Consider the following 16,246-nt stretch of genomic DNA (forward strand, 5'->3'; position numbering starts at 1 on the left):
GATGAATGAACAGAAATGATCTGTGTGACTGATAAACAACCAAGTCGCGACCAACAGTTATTACATTTGTCTATGAAAATTTTTCCAGGAGACTGAGATCTTCTTTTCTTCTCTTCATGTTTCTCTATTGTTCGAGGAGTGAATCAGATTCCTTGCTTTACCTGGTGCTTCCTCTCCGTTCCTCAGTCTAAACGAACATTTGGCTGTGCTTTCTGCTTGATGCCAACATGCTAAATGTTTTGGTAGCGTCGCCAGCATGTTAACAGATTTGTAGTCATTCTCAGCATTTGTTTGCCACACGATTGCTATTTTTGAAGCCGGAGCTGTCAACTGGAAAACACAAGACGGTTCGGTTAGCGGATTGATTCGGAAGGCTGTAATTCATAAAACATCAGCCTGTGTTGATGCCTTTTAGCTCACACATTCAAAGACATATCCAGCCTTTTGCGCTCATAGACCTTCACTGATCGTGACGTCAGTTTTCTGCGTGTGAAAGAGCGACTGAAAACACTACTAGCTTGTTTTTAGTATCTGTGGCTCTAATCGCTTCAGCACGCTAAAGCCTTGATCTACAGCCACAGTGAAGTTCAGGTCTGAGATGTCCCCCGGTGGCCACCGTACGGAGGATAAACTCTTTTGTTTTGGGTTATCAGCGTGACCTGCGATCATCCTCAGGCCCAGTTCCCTTCTTTTTGCCTCTTTATTGATCTCAGCAGTAAGGTCATCTCCCTTTCTTCCTGCACGCAGCTGTTTTCTGATGCAGCGAGCGCCGCTGCCTCACGTTGCTGCTGGTGTGGCTTTTAGTTGTGTTTACTCATTCACTCATCACACAGAAAAAAAAAGGGGGGGCAGGGGGGCTCGTAGAGGAAGTCAGATGTCTTAATTTGTATTGCGGGCTGTTGTCTGTTTCATCCTCCAAATCCCTGCTGTCGGGGGCAGCAGCCGTCAGGGGTGAAGGGTGAAAGGTCACTGTAATGGCCCCCCCCTCCTCCTCTACCCCCCACCCTGCGCCCCACAACCCGCTGTGTCCCAGAGCAGACAGAGCTGACTAACAGCGAGACAGAGTGATGGATGGAGGGTTAACACTACCCTCTACCACACACACACACACACACACACACACACACACACACACACACACACACACACAGCCCAAATCACACATCCCCCCTCCCCATCCCCCCCCCCCCCCCCCCCCCCCCCTCCTGCTCCTCCTCCTCCCCCTCGTACTCATCCCCCTTCACCCCCGCCCTGCAGCCACCACCACCACCACCACCGCCGCCGCCGCCGCCGCCACCCTCCTGGGAGTGCGAGCCAAAAGGAGGAAGGATGAAGAATGAAGAGAGAAAAGGAAACGACACAGAGCACAGTTTGAGAGAGCGATGGGGGACAGCTAAGGAGAGAAAATGGAAAGATAAAAAGAGTGACAGAGACGAGAGGAGTAGGAGGTAGGATGGAGAGGGTGATAGATGAAGAAGGAGGGGGTGGAGGAGGAGGAGGAGGAGGAGGAGGAGGAGGAGGGAGGCGGTAGATGGAGAGGAGGAGGGGGTGGGGGGGTGGATAGAAAAGAGGTCACGTGACCACGTAGCAGCTGCAAGGCTGAGAGCTAGAGAGTGAAAGAGTCTCACATAGGAGCAGAAAGACGACGAGCAGGAGGAGAGCAGTGAGCGGGAGGGTGAGTGTTTGTATGTTTGAATTATGTGCATATGCACTCATCAGTATTTGTGTGTGCGTGCATGTGTGTGTGTGTGTGTGTGTGTGTGTGTGTGTGTGTGTGTGTGCGTGCGTGTGTGTGTGCTGCTAAATGGCATGGATAAATATCAGAGGAATAGCCTGTTAGGAAAAGATTGTAGAAAGAGAGAAGAAAGAAAGAAAGAGAAAAAAAGAAAGAAACAGAAGAGATTATGTGTGTTGGCTTTTGTTGAATAAGCTCCGGTATGTTGAGATAAACGGGAAAGGGAGAGAAGAGAGGGACAGAGAGGGAGAGCATGGAGAGGGGAGGGAGAGGGAGAGAGAGAGAGAGAGAGAGAGAGAGAGAGAGAGAGAGAGACTGGGAGAGCAGGGAGAGAGGGAGTCGATAGAAACTGTCTTATCATCTCTCCCTTGACTGCTGGGCTCAGCAGAGACAGAGATATAGACACACACGCACACACACACACACACACACACACACACACACACACACACACACACACACACACACACACACACACACACACACACACAGCTTGTCAGGATCTGCGCTGTTACTCTCTTTCCTCCTCTTTTCCTCTCTGTCTGATTTGCACTTTCAATTCCAATTTGTTTCAAGACACATAAGTGCATATTTGAACATAGAAATGAAAGAAAACTGTGAAACATGGAGTAAATAATGAAAGGAGGATGAGACTAAAACAGAAAAGATGACAGAAAATGACTGAAAGCTGTGTGGAGCCTGATTGTATAGATTTTTCATTATCTTGACTTGCATCAGCTTGGCTGGGCCATAAAACCTGGAAAGGCTTTTTTGAAGCCTCTTAATATCGAGTACTAATTCCTGCTTTTATATTTCATGCATCTGGAGAAAACAAACCCAGATAACCACTGTTTATCTTCACTTATTTTTTTTTTCTACTCAGTTTAGTGTTGGGCAAATATCTTCTTACTCAGCTTGTCACTCTTTTGGCTTCTTCTGTGAGTTTTTGCTCACTTATTCAGCAGATACACGGCCTGACACGTCTGTAGTCGCTGGAGTTTGATACTTTGAGCGAATAGACTGAGATCTGACTCTTTCTTTTATTCCTTTCACTTTGTCAAGACTGTCAGCGTGATGAGCAGAATCACCGTTCAATAACGTTGTTCAATGTGCAGGTATGAATTTTTCATGAGTGTGTTTACTGCTTAGGCTCTTTGTTTGTTCTTCTGGTGTTGTGCCTGTGTGTGCGTGTGTGTGTGTGTGTGCGTGTGTGCTTTAAAGGTGTTTGTGCGACTGTGCGTTGTGGCGGTAATGAGGTCATAGCTGGAGCAGACTGGGGGGCTGCTGGCTAATTCCAGCTGTAATTAACATTAGTGGGTCAGTAAGAGGGTAGCGGGTGAAGACAAAGGTTACTCTAACCGTGTTTGCACTCAGTGTGTCCACCGTCCAGCTGATCGATCGCTGTTGGTTGTGCGTGCACAGCTGTGTGTGTGTGTGTGTGTGTGTGTTCCGTGTGGATCTATGAAGGTGTAAAAATGCAGTGATACTTAATAAGGTTTGCGTGTAGACGCTCCCGAGGTCTTAAGATGTGTTGACTGGCTCCCTTGAGGAAATGGACATGTGTGCGCTCATGTGTGTGATTTGCTATTAGGGTCACCGCTCTATTTGACACAGCTCTACTCCCTCCACTCTGTTCTCAGTAGATCTGACCCACACACACAAACACACTATACTGGGTGTACACACCATCACACATGCGAACGAAAATACAAACTTGTCAACTGAGTTTTACTCAATCAGAATGATAAAATGACGCACGAATCATTTCCAGAAAGGTGGTTATTGAAGTCCTTTGTTGACTGGAGTGTCTCAGGCTGGCGACAGCCAGGTTGCCGGTGTTTCATTTAGATTTATCAGGTAATAAGGCTCCTCACCATCTCTATTTCCTCTCTGCTCTCCTCAGGTATGAACCATGAGTCCAATAAATCACCATCATTAGGAATGATCTCCACGGCAACTCGCACCACCGCTACAGTCAGTCCCCTCAGCCCACTAACCAATGGGAACGCAGTTGCCCAATCTGCAAACTCCGGATTCGCTGCTGCCCTTCGTAAACTGGCCAAACAGGCTGAGGATCCCAGAGGTGAACGCAGATTTAACCATTCTAAAAACTCAGCAGCTCCAGCAGCTCCAGGCCCTGGAGAGCTAACGAAGCCCTCAACACACACACACACACACACACACACACACACACACACACACACACACACACACACACACACACACACACACACACACACTCTTCTGTGTTGGAAACATTCACAAACAGCTCCTTTACTCCTGCTGTCTGGTGTTTTTGTTCATTCATTAATATTTCTGCACTGTCCTTGTTTTCTCTCACCTCTAAAACCAAAGTTAAAAATAATATGAAATTGGGAATTCTCACTGTATAAGTTAGTCATTGCTCAATATTTTTGCATGGAGTGCACGTGAAATACTACTTTTGCTTTGAGTTTAAATGTAGCATAATGTTATTTCTTGTTTAATTCGATGAAGACCTACAAAGTCACATTTACAAATCTCCCATTAGAACTGGGCCTGATGATTTTATGAGATGCGTAAAAATTCAACCCAGTCTCACGGCAATTCATGGTATTTGTCAACTGTGAGGGCGGAATGGCCAGGTAATAGTTTAACCAGCGTGGTTTGGGACACGAAAAAACTGTGCAAAGCGTGCTCCTGGACACGATTCAATAGATTAATTACGTGACTCATAGCACGAATTGCCGTGAGACTGGGTTAGTAAATTTCATAACTCATGACCAAAGAAAATATGCAGAATAACCCTTGTGAAAGGTCAACTCATGTCTGAACTCTCTGTGAAGTTGCAGAAGTTCACAAATGTTGCTTCAAGAAGTAAGGGGATGTCCTTGTTAGAAAACGTTCATTGTGGAAATCTAAATGCAGATTTGATGCATTTATGCAGCTAAAAGTGAAAATATACATCCTATATATAACCATTTTTTGCTATCATAGAAGCCAATTTATAGAAGTTGATTTTCATCCATGTGGGTGCTGCTGTCACAGAAATCAGACATCATATTCAGGAGGTTCGCTTTTTTTTTGCTGTTGTTAAATCTCTCTTTCTTTGCATTGATTTTCTCTTTTCACACCCGTCACACATGAGGTGCTTTCATGAATACTCAGAGGGATCAGCATTTCCACGCGTTATTGTCTCATCCATTTAGACCGAATCAGTGAATGAACACACTGATGAGAAAAACATAATTCCCGTCAAATGTAGCGCTTTAAACCAATTTATAGAAATTTGAGTGTAAAATGTAGGAAAATTAAATGACGCTGAAAGTATGTATACTGCATTACAAATTATATTGAAAACTTTGTTAAAGTGTCTGTTCTTTCTTGCCTCTGCTTGTCAGCTTTGAGTTTTGGTCAAACTCAACTGTTTCCTTACGCTTCCTCATTAGCTCGGTGTCAAAACGGGTTAACCTGCTGACGAGGGGAGCCTCACACTCAGCATAAAGACTGAACGGGGATATCAATCCTCTCATCTAATTCTCCGCCGTGCAGCACATAAGCAAAGAGGAATACTTTTCAATTCGTCATGATGTGAATAAGGTGTTAATGACTGAAAATTGGGTGGCGTATTAAAACACGGTGCCAGAGGCAGATCGTTTCACGGAGCGAGGTTGTATTTTGTGAAATAATGGGAAACGCTTTAGTGGCTGGTACCTCTTTGGTTGTGTTTGCACTGGTGCGCTTGTTGGTGTGTGTATGGGTGTGTGTGTACGTGTGTGTAAATGTGTGCCTGTGTCGTCACTCAGCTCATTGGTGTCCTAATGAAGGTGTTGGATAAGAGCTGACCTTTCCTGACCTCTCTCTCCGTCTCCTCCTTCGTTCATTTCCATTCATCTCCTAATAATGAGAATCTAATTACAGCCAATTATAACAAGCTCTCCGTCTCTCTCTGTCCTCCACTCTCCGCCGCCATGTCCTCTTCTCTCTCTCCCTCTCTCTTTCTCTCTCTCTATACCTACAGATCCTCATGAACTCATTCGCTACCACTTTCTTTCCATCTCATTATTTCGTCCTTCTAACCGTCTATGAATGTGTCTGTGTGCTGATTGGTGAGTGTTACAGTAATAGAGCGGTGCCAAAGTGACTGTTAACAGCAACACACATGCACACACACACACACAGACACACACATGCAGGCACACACTCAACTGTTTTTGTTACATTTAACACCTCTGCTTCACTGTGGCACACACCAACTTCTTTCCAACACATTCGTTTATAACATCCTTCTTTTGCTCTCTGACTCTGAATACTCTCTCACACAGACACAAACACACACACACACACACACAAGCAGGTACACCCTATGATTACTACTGCTAACGTAGTCTAATTATAGATATATCTTCACCTAAAATGTTATTGATTTTCCAGTTTTCTTGTCACTGTGACGGGAGTCTGTGTGGGTCAGTGTGCAACCGTGTTTATGTCCCCATAACTTTTAGTTTTAAAGGAACAAGATGACACACACATACACAGTCCTCGCTTCACACACTCTACGCCCAGACACATGAATATGGAAGTAGTTTTGGACTTTATCTATGTGGCCTCCTTTGTGTTGTCATGCTTCACGAGGAAACTGCATTAACTTGAATTAGGTTTCTGCAGACTTTTGTCAAACTCCTGCGTCTCCCTCCTCTCTCCTCCGCCCTCAGGTTCTGCCCTCAGTGGTGAATCGTCTCCAGTGTCTTCCCCGGCCACCAGCCACAGCTCGCCGGTCACCACTCCGAAGCGGGGCTCATTAGGGCCCCTCCTGGGCCAGAGCAGGGGACACAGCGTCCCCGGCACCCCTCCCGTCGTCACTATTGCTCCCACCAAGACCACCAACGGCCTGTGGAGGGCCGACGGCCGGCAGGTAAGAGGTGTCATCCGTCAAACCCGTCATACCGGCTTGTTCCAGACACGCATAAAACAAGACATCTGCCGCGCTCTGATTGTGCATCTGTACTTTTTGTTCCCCAATCTTCCTGGTCTCGTTTCTGTCTATACAGTGGAGTGGTCTGTTTCTCTCTCTCTCTCTCTCCCTCTCTCCTGCTGTTCCTCCCTCCATTAAAGAAATAGTCCCGGTGCTTGTCAACATCCAGCTGTCAAAACCAGCCACCCAGCCCTTTCTTTCTTCATTTACTCCTTCCCGTCTTTTGCTGTCTTGTCTCGCTGTTTCTTTCCCGTGCGCTCACCCTCCTGCCTCGCTCCCTCCTTCCTCCCACTAATCAGTCTGTGTATTTTTCAGCAGCACATGAGGGGTTTGTAAAGAAACACTGGAGGCTGCAGAGACTGGCACCTATTGTGTTCAGCTTCCTGCAACGTTTCTGTCTGTGCATGTGTGTGTGTGTGTGTGTGTGTGTGTGTGTGTGTGTGTGTGTGTGTGTGTGTGTGTGTGTGTGTGCGTGACTAAAGTGTGTGTGTCTGTGTGTGTGTGTGTACTCGACCCTTTGCCACAGAGGCTTAGGATATGAAGAGGGGTATGTGTGCATGCGTGCGCAAATGTGTGCATGTGTGCCTCTGTGTGTGTGTGTGTGTGTGTGTACGCCCGTGGATGTGTTTTCTTCTGGGTGTGTGACTGAATTTAAGCTGGGGCAAGGAACCAGGCCCCTCACACAATGCAAGGGTTAGCCCCCACAGTAGCCACTTCCCCCTGGATCAGAGCTGCCTTTCTCCCCCTTCACAAAGACCACTCTGTGGCTCTGCCTGCCTGGGGCTCCCATTCAGACATTCAGGGAGAGAGACGGAGGGAGGGAGGCAGGAAAGCAGAGAATAGGATGTTAAGAAAGAGGGGTGGGATACGGGAGGAGCAAGAATGAGCAGAAGAGCAACAGAGAGTGGCTTTTAATGCTTTTCGCTAAATTCAGTGTTTGTTTCTCCAACTCGGCGTGTCCACAGACAATTCGCACAAGCTAAACAGGCTGCACGTGTTTATTACCGTGTCTGTGAAGGCCATTGGCTCCGAATGGGGTCAAAGGTCAAAGAACAGAGGGCTCCTCTTCACACCATCCTTGGTTTTCCTTCTGATTTTCGAACTATTGAATGTGGCCGAGAAATGGTTTGGGAGAGGAGGAAAAGAGAGAGCGGATAATAGATCGTTCTTCTCTGGTTTGAATCTGCTTTCCATGAATGACATATTCAAAACTATGCAAACATCATTCAAAGCACAGGTATTTTACTGCAAATCAAGAGTTGTACAAGACTAACTTAGCAGATCGGGTGTTGCAGAGGCAGGTCATTTGTTTGTGGTCCGCCTGTGGTCGGCCTGACCTGTATTCCTGTCTGTTGCTGTGGCAACAAGATGTGACACATTCGATAAAATGTAGTCATTCTGTAGCTAAAGCTAATTGTTCTGTATAGAACGGAAAACAACGGAATCTTGGCCCTAATGTCAAACCACCATTGAATATTAACAGTGTGGCTCTCGGAGGAGCAGCATCTGTCCGTTGGTCCGCCTCGTCTTCCCGTCATCCTCAGCTGTAGTTTGCATGGAGTGCTCATCAGGACATGTTACCATGCAAATATGCTAAAGTCAGGCCACGAGCAAAGACTCCACTGCACTATCAGAAAAGAACGTCATCGTACCTTTAATGTCTCACCTTAAGGTGCTGCGCTCGCACCTTATGTGCTTTCTAGTATTTAGGACACAAGTAACACGCCTAATGCCTGTTCACTTTTAATAGTGTAGAGTTATTTAATTTGTTGTCTGTTTTTCACAGCCAACAATCTTGTACAAATTTACTTCATTTAAAAGCTACTCAGTGGGCTCTGCCTGTTTATCAACCTTAAATATTGAAGAAAACAGTGATAATTGCAGTAACATCAGTGTTTCAGAAAGCCTTGATTAGACTTTGACTCAAGACTCAAATGCAGTTGTGTCAACCGAATCCTCTGAGGGAGAAACTTCTGGAGTGAGTGATGAAGGAGAGAGCAGTTTGTCTGATATTAGGATCATCTTTCCACTTTGAGCTTGACCTTTTATGACACATCAGACCCACTTTTCCACTCCGATGAGCCTCTGGCTGCAGCTTGAAGCTTTTTACCCAGTCACGCCGCCTCATTTCTCGCTCCTCTTTTCTTCAACTTTTATCTAGCACATACATGCGCACAGATCACTTGAACACTGTGTGTGTGTCCGCTTGACTCCTCGTCAGGTCGAGCCGAGCGTTCAGGGACTCGGTCGGGAGCGGCTGGGAGCTGATCCTGCGCCGACGCAGCAGGATAAAAGGACGCCCCCGGTCCATTCTCCTCACCCGCTCGCTCACTCCTTTGGCCTCACCCCCAGCAGCATCATGCAAGACCCCCGATTACAGAGCATTAGGTGTGTATAACAGATGACTCTTCCAGGGGGCTGTGATTATGTCTTTACAAGCAGTTGTTACTGGTGTGAAACAGTACGGCCTGTACTTGTTTTGCAGCTTACCTGGACAGATGCACCCTGTGGTTCCCTCGGGGGCCGTCCCAGAGGAATACCTGAGGGCCCTCAGGCCGTTCGCCGCCTCAGATGACCTCCGACTGAACTCTTTGCCCCTGAGTATCGACCCTGCTGCTGCCGCCCATGCGGCCGCCGCCGCTGCTTACTATCACCCTGCCTACCTGCACCATCCGCTTTCCTTACCAAGGTAAAAATATCCCATCAAACTCCTGTCGACAACACTCAAAGTCATGCCACGTTGCTCCGTTTGTTTTGCGTCTCTTTGTTGCTGTTCTTATAAGAAACCCAGTCATCGTTTTTACTGCAGTGATTGTGTCGTTTTCAGATTTAGACTAAATGCCTTGTCTCTGTCTTCAGGATGGAGGAGTCTCTGTGTCTTTCTGCGCTGCGATCGCAGTTCTACTCTGTGCCTGGAGGTGGCGCTTTCCCTCCGCTACACCCCTCTGCCCTCCACTTGCACCTGCCCCGAGGTCGCTACCCTGGAGAGATGAACCACACGGCGCTATCTGAGAGGTGACTTTCTCTTTCTTTCCGTCTTTCTGTCTTTCCTTCTTTCCTTCCATCTGCGGGGCTGTGTAATCTCTCTCTGCAGGGCATGCACAGGTTGCTGAGTGTGTGATATTTTTAGCACCCACCCCACAGTGCCTTCTATACACTCGTCTCACACACACACACACACACACTCTCTCCCTCTCTCTCACTCTGTTCGCTCACACACATACATATGCAAGCCAGTTCATACTTAAGACTCAAAACACATACTCGTAAAGGAGTAGCGTTTCACTCCATCTGTGTCTCCCTCCATTTTCTTTCAGGGCCTCGAGGTCCTTTAACAGTTTGACAATACTCATTGTTTCCCTGTGGCATAATGCATGGAGGGAAATGTTTGTGATGGAACTGGATGGTATTTATCATCTGGTTCTGTAATGGCTCCTGCATATCTTGTAGGTTTGTTTGTGTGCTATTGATTGCAGCTGAATACACACGGTAGTGTGTGTGTGTGTGTCTGTGTCTGTGTGTATGTGTGTGATTTTCCTGTGGATACCTATTAAGTGTTCATCTGCTACTGCTCAGTCATGCTGTGTATGGATTATTTTCCTCATGGTAAATGGAGAGCGCGTGTGCTTGACTGTGTGTGTCCCTGCAAAGCATGTGTGTATATTTTAACAGAAGTGTTTGTGTGAAGTTCACCAGTGTGTGGTTAATATCTGCCTCATGTTGGGTGTTGCATCTCTCACCTTCTCCCTTTTGTATGTGTGTGTATGTGTGTGTGTGTGTATGTGTATGTGTATGCACATACTTGTCAACCTCCCCCACAGGCTACAGATGGAGAATGAGCTCCGCCAGCGAGAGAGAGAGCAAGAGCGTGAACGAGAGAAGGAAAGGGAGCGCGAGGCCGGGCTGGAACGGGAGCGGGAGAGAGAGAGGGAGCGGGAGGAGGAGAGGGAGCGGGAGCGGGAGCGAGAGAGGGAGCTGGACAGACAGAAGGAGAGGCAGAGGGAGAGACAGCAGCAGATGGTCAGAGCGGCGGAGAGCCACTACCTGGCTGAGCTGCAGGCTCGGAGGGCGCCATCGGACGACAGGGCCAGGCCAGGAGAGGAGCTGACCCCAAACAGACTGGGTACCTACACATGAGCACACACACACACACACACACACACACACTCCACACATGTGCACTCATGTATGTGTGCACACATGCATACACAGCCAGATACCCAGGGTTAAAAAAAACAAAAAAAAAAAGCTTGTGCCTCATTTCTGTTGAAAACATCTGAATACAGTGAGCAGGTAATTTCTTGGTGACATGTATGAATAAGAGAGAAACCTGTAGTTCCCTTTTTGCTGCCACTGTGAAACTGAAGCGTTGGTTGGAGAGCGCCTCACTGAAGAAAAGTCTTCTCCAGCCACCACATCAGTATTCCAGTTAACAAGTGATATCAATATATGAGGTAGATTTATATACAAATGGCTATTTTTATGCTCCCAGAGGATGAAACATCAGAACTGTATTCACACTGCATACAACTTTTATTCCCAGTAAGTTCTGCTGGCAAAGTATTTCATTATCCAGTCAAAGATCGTGTTGCTCTTGTTCTTGTGAAAGTTCAGAAACACGTATGTTTCCTGCATGTGAAGCCTCCCGTGGTTATACTGTGAGCTTCTCAGCTGGTTCACGTTTACCACGTGTCAGAAAGTCAAACTTCAACGTTGGATTCTGTGTCTTCGCTTCTTATTTTTGAAGTTTTTCTCTAACAAAATTTTGATTCAGAAAAACTATAAGTGAATCATAGCACTCTGGGTCATTCAAGCTAAGCAGTCTTACTGCGTTTGACCGAACTTAAATCATTTTACCCTGTACACCAGACCTTAGACAACATATTTTTTGCTTCTAACATTTGGAGTGCAACGAAAACCAAAATGAATTTTATATTTAATGTTGTCTATATAGATAAAAAATATATATATATATAAAATAATTAACATTAAAGACAGTAAAGACAAGACCTGGTTTATTGTCAGTACATATTTCAACCATATATAACATTCAAATATGCTTCCCGAAAAAGCTAAATCTTTTATTGTTGTATGTTATGAAGTGTTAAAATATTGTAATCGCCTTTTTTGCCACAGGACAATTTCATTTATGTAACTTCGAAAAAATATATTTTAGTTTCTTGCATTGAAATGTAAATGTGCAAAACACTGCATTTACATAAGAAGACTGACTGTCAACACTCGTACGGTGTAAGACTTCTACATGAATCCACTGTATATTCAGCATGTTTGGGGTTTTGTGTTTGCTCATTCAAATGCTTCAGGCAGATTTACAGACAAAATCCTCTCAAATTATCACATTAAAAAAAAGAAATTGCTCAGCAAACGACTCACACATGATTTCTAAAATCCACTGTCTTTCCAGATAAACCCAAGGAGTCGGAGCACCCGGGTTTCCCGGCACCGAAGCCTCTGTCCCTGCAGCCGGGCCTGCACCCCTCCAGAGGCGCCGTGCCACACCCTGTGCCAAGCCTGCTGCCTTCTCACATGGGGAAGCATCACGCCGCTGCTGCTGCCGCCGCCGCCGCTGCCGCCGCTGCTGGGGGGATTCATGGAGCTCTGGCAGCTGCCATGATGACTCAGAGGGCCAGCGAGGAGGTGTGGTTGACACGGCAACGGGGGCAAGGACAGGAGAGGGAGGGTCCTCTGGAGCTGGGCCTCCGGTCGCCAGGGAAAGGGGCGGAGCTGAAGAGAGACGGCCTCAGGTGAGAAAGCCAAACCCAAAATGATTTCTTTCCTCTCTGCTGATTGAATGCTTGCTAAATAAAGTTTCGTTTTCTGTCAGAATCAATTCGGCGTATCACAATGCGGGCAGCAAAGATGCACCCAACTGCCTCGGCGCGCCGCCTCCCCTCATCTCCCCAAAAGGCCCGCACCACCCTCCACCTCCTCCGACGACACTGTGGAACCCAGCCTCCCTGGTCGACACCCCTTCAGACTCTCGCAGAAAGATCAGCGCTCCCACGCCACCGATTCGACCACCTCCAGGACTGACGAGAGCCGACAGACCCCCGGCGAGCTGGGGGGAGAGGCTGGACGACGGAGGGAGGGGCGCGGCCAAAAGCCCGGACAGGTTCCCCTCGCTGAGAGGAGGGGGTTTACAGGAGTCCTGGAGCAAAGCTGAGCAGGACAGAGCCATCCAAGGCCTCTACCAGCGCCACCACTTCAACAGCCTCCACCAGAGGTCCTGCATGCCTCTGCCCGTCCCCGCCGCCCCCGCCGACCCGGGGTCGCGGTGCCAGGCGACCCCTCCGTCTCCGAAGAGGGAGCGACAGACGCCGGCCGCCGACAGCATGCTGGTGTACGACGAGGTTCTCCAGCAGCACCGCCGGCTCCTCAGCAAGCTGGACCTGGAGGAGAAGAGGAGGAAGGAGGCCAGGGAGGGAGGTGAGGAAAATAAAAGAACAGAAATACACGAGAGCTGTCTGGATCATAAATGGATTTCATGAAAAAAATGTTTTTGTTTGTAATGATTCAGTCTTCTCGCAGCACTTTTCACCATCAGTCACATTCAGCCATTGACAAACACTCACACACCAATTCTGACCTCCATTGAGACCAGTCGGAGCTTCAATGTCTTACTCAAGGACACGTCCATATACGGACAGCGGAAGATGAAGTACTGAAGCTGCAACCTTGCAATTGTAAGATGACCCGGCGACCCACTGAGCCACAGCAGCGCCGGGCCATTAAAACTGTCTGACAGGTTTGTATTCTATAATTAAAGACGACTTTTCTCCTTCTCGTCTTCCCGCAGGTTATTACTACGACTTGGATGAGTCGTTCGACGAGAGCGACGAGGAGGAGGTGAAAGCCCACCTGAAGAGAGTGACCGAGCAGCCGCCTCTCAAGCTGGACACGTCCTCCGAGGTGCCCAGCAGCAGACTCGCACACGTGTCGGTTGAAAGTTTTGAAAAATCTTTTTTTTTTTTTTTTTTTTTGTTTCTGACTGATATCCTTCTCTCTGAAGAAAGTGGATTTTCTGCGTGTGTGTGGTCTCACCACGCTGGCCCGCCGCAACGAGCTGCTGGCTCAGAAGAGGAGGAAGAGGAGGAGGATAATGAAAGAGCGCAGCCTCTCTCCACCGGTCATTCGGGGCAAGAAGAAGGCCTCTTCACCCACGGCTCCCCTAACCACCCCGTACTCTGCCGAGCAGATGGACAGCACGCCCAGGCTGGACGAGAAAAAAGACTTCCTCCTTATGTTCAGCCTCTCCCATGTCAGCCCGCAACAGAGGAGAGGTAACAACCTGTTTAGTATCCGCACACATCCTACGTGCTACTCCGCTCTCTTCGCAGTTGTTGTGGCGATTCCCCCGTGGAGAGATGCAACGTTTACTTTCTCGGGTTTTTATGTTTTCGCTCGGTCTGTAGGAGGTGTGAGAAGAAAATAAAGTTAGGAGGATTCTGCCGGTGCGGCTTTCTCCAGCGACGGCAGATCTTAGGGAGAACGAGGTGTTCTTTAAAAAAACAATGCATGAATTCAGCTGGAGACAATGAGTTAGAAACAAATGCGTAAAAAAATGTAAATAAACACACTGTGTGGATTAAATATTTATCCGGGTAGTTTTCAAGCATTTCTTTAAGGCATATGCAAATATTGCGGGGAATAAATACAACATGAAGATGCTGCTAAAAATGTTGCTGTGGGGCGAACACACGCACACACTGCTGGCTCCACACTACCTGTGACGACTGAAGGTGCTTCTTCGAGACTCCCGCTGCACATTCAGCCTGCTAGATGAGCTAAAACCAAGTCAAACAACTCGCCGATGGTGCTGTGTGAAGAATATCAATTTTACTATTTGTGATGGAAAAAATCTGAACCAACCAGGCTTTTAAAGATTTGAGGTTTCACCCGAGAGATTCTTGTCCTGTTTATTTCCTTCATTTAACCTTTTAATGAAAAACACGAAAATCTGATAGTAAAAAAAACAATGAAAATGGGATTTTAAAATGTCAGTGTGAACGCCCGGGTTTTAAAATGGTTGTTACTCGCTGAGAGCAATACTAGTGTGTAATCAGCACTTCATTTGCACCCCTGTTCAATTTTCTCTTATTTTCTGCAACAATAAGCTCGTTCCTGATGAGCCAGCACTACTAAAACATCGAGTTTCAAGTGAAATAGGACACAAAATCTGGATTAATATGTTCACAATCTTATCTGGTCCGTTTGGAAACATGCTCTTAAGTTTTTGTGGTAAAAAATGGGAAATAGTGGTTTATTTTAATGGTAATGTTCCGGTTGTGCTGGACGTCCCACTGCCATTTGTTCCTGACATCCTGTCACTTTCTGAGATCACCATTTTTCCTCTGATATGAATGATGAGTGTTCTCATTCTGTCTTTATTCTCTGTAGATAAGGAAAGGACAGAGGAGCTACTGAGGGCGATTCAGAGGAAGACTGTGACTCTGGACACCCTCAGATATAACCCTTTGCCACTGTGCAGAAGCCCTCTGGCTCCCTCAGCTGGTACGACTTGAACCCATCATATGAACATATTTATAGTGGTGAGAAGAAAAAAAAAATCTCTAATTAGATTTTTTTTTTTTCAGTTGATTGCTCATCCTCAGCCCCTCAGCCGAACGAACACCTGTTACCCGAGTCTCCAAGCCCCTCGCCTCCCTACTCGCACAAACCGAAGCACCTCCCTAATGACGCGCTCAGACCCTCTGTGGACTCCCAGCCGCCCCGGGTCCCCCCTCCTCCTCTGGCCCCTCATCACGACAAGGTGGAATTCTTGGAGAGTCAGTCGCACAGGAGGCCCCCGGCCCTCCAGAATGGCGTGGCCGCGCCTCCTCAGAAGAAGGAGCCCAGTCCCGCGCAGAACGGCCGGAACCGCCCCTGGGAGAGATTCACACCCGAGGCCTTCGCTCAGCACTTCCACCAGGCTGTGCTGCAGTCCACACAGCACAGCGCACTGCAGAACAAAGGTGAGTCCCACACCCCCATTGGCAAGGCCATTAGGTCTGATTATACATTTTAAAACGCCACACTGCCCCCCAGTGGTGACAAAGTGTCCTGCCTTAAAAAAAAAAAACTGTGTCCTGGCAGTGTCTCCTGGCTGACATAAATCTTCCAAATTCCTGGCGCTGTGATAAAACTGTCTGCAAAGACTAACACGAGTCTCTCCTTCATCTTCTCAGGAGTGTCAAATTGCGTCCCCGAGGCCGGCGTGAAGGCGGATCGCTTGCTGCCGCACGGCGTCTCCCAGCTGAAAAGTTCAAGCCTAAACCACGGCCCTCACCATGCACACGTCAACGGCCACCACTTCCATCCTCCTGCAGCGAGCCGGGAGGATCCCGCACCACGAGACCACCTGTCCGATGAAGACGACGAGGACTTTGGTCAGGAGGAGGACGAGGAGGAGGGGGAGGAGCTGGAAGAGGCTCCAAGGAAGTGGCAAGGCATTGAAGCTATTTTTGAGGCCTATCAGGAGTATGTAGATGGTAAGTCCATACACTCAATTTATCCCTAAGATAGAAAGATTTAGAAAA

The 16,246-nt window shown here is 47.6% G+C and overlaps 1 protein-coding gene across 3 annotated transcripts in view; it reads left to right on the top strand.

Annotated features, from left to right (window-relative positions):
• The window catches only part of LOC115391365 (genetic suppressor element 1-like), a 39,036-nt gene that overhangs the window by 20,776 nt on the left and 2,014 nt on the right, over positions 1-16,246 (top strand). For 2 of the 3 annotated variants that reach the window (XM_030095583.1, XM_030095584.1), the window contains exons 2-14: positions 3,639-3,818; positions 6,430-6,629; positions 8,911-9,077; positions 9,175-9,378; positions 9,549-9,704; positions 10,511-10,812; positions 12,115-12,454; positions 12,535-13,136; positions 13,507-13,619; positions 13,720-13,990; positions 15,108-15,221; positions 15,305-15,682; positions 15,896-16,198. In XM_030095583.1, the coding sequence (XP_029951443.1) occupies positions 3,639-3,818; positions 6,430-6,629; positions 8,911-9,077; positions 9,175-9,378; positions 9,549-9,704; positions 10,511-10,812; positions 12,115-12,454; positions 12,535-13,136; positions 13,507-13,619; positions 13,720-13,990; positions 15,108-15,221; positions 15,305-15,682; positions 15,896-16,198 (3,330 nt within the window). Of the gene's footprint in view, positions 1-1,573; positions 1,676-3,638; positions 3,819-6,429; positions 6,630-8,910; positions 9,078-9,174; positions 9,379-9,548; positions 9,705-10,510; positions 10,813-12,114; positions 12,455-12,534; positions 13,137-13,506; positions 13,620-13,719; positions 13,991-15,107; positions 15,222-15,304; positions 15,683-15,895; positions 16,199-16,246 lie in introns of those variants that run through there. The other variant, XM_030095585.1, reaches the window with a different exon arrangement.

Source organism: Salarias fasciatus, chromosome 7 (genome assembly GCF_902148845.1).
Source record: "Salarias fasciatus chromosome 7, fSalaFa1.1, whole genome shotgun sequence".
NCBI lineage: Eukaryota > Metazoa > Chordata > Actinopteri > Blenniiformes > Blenniidae > Salarias > Salarias fasciatus.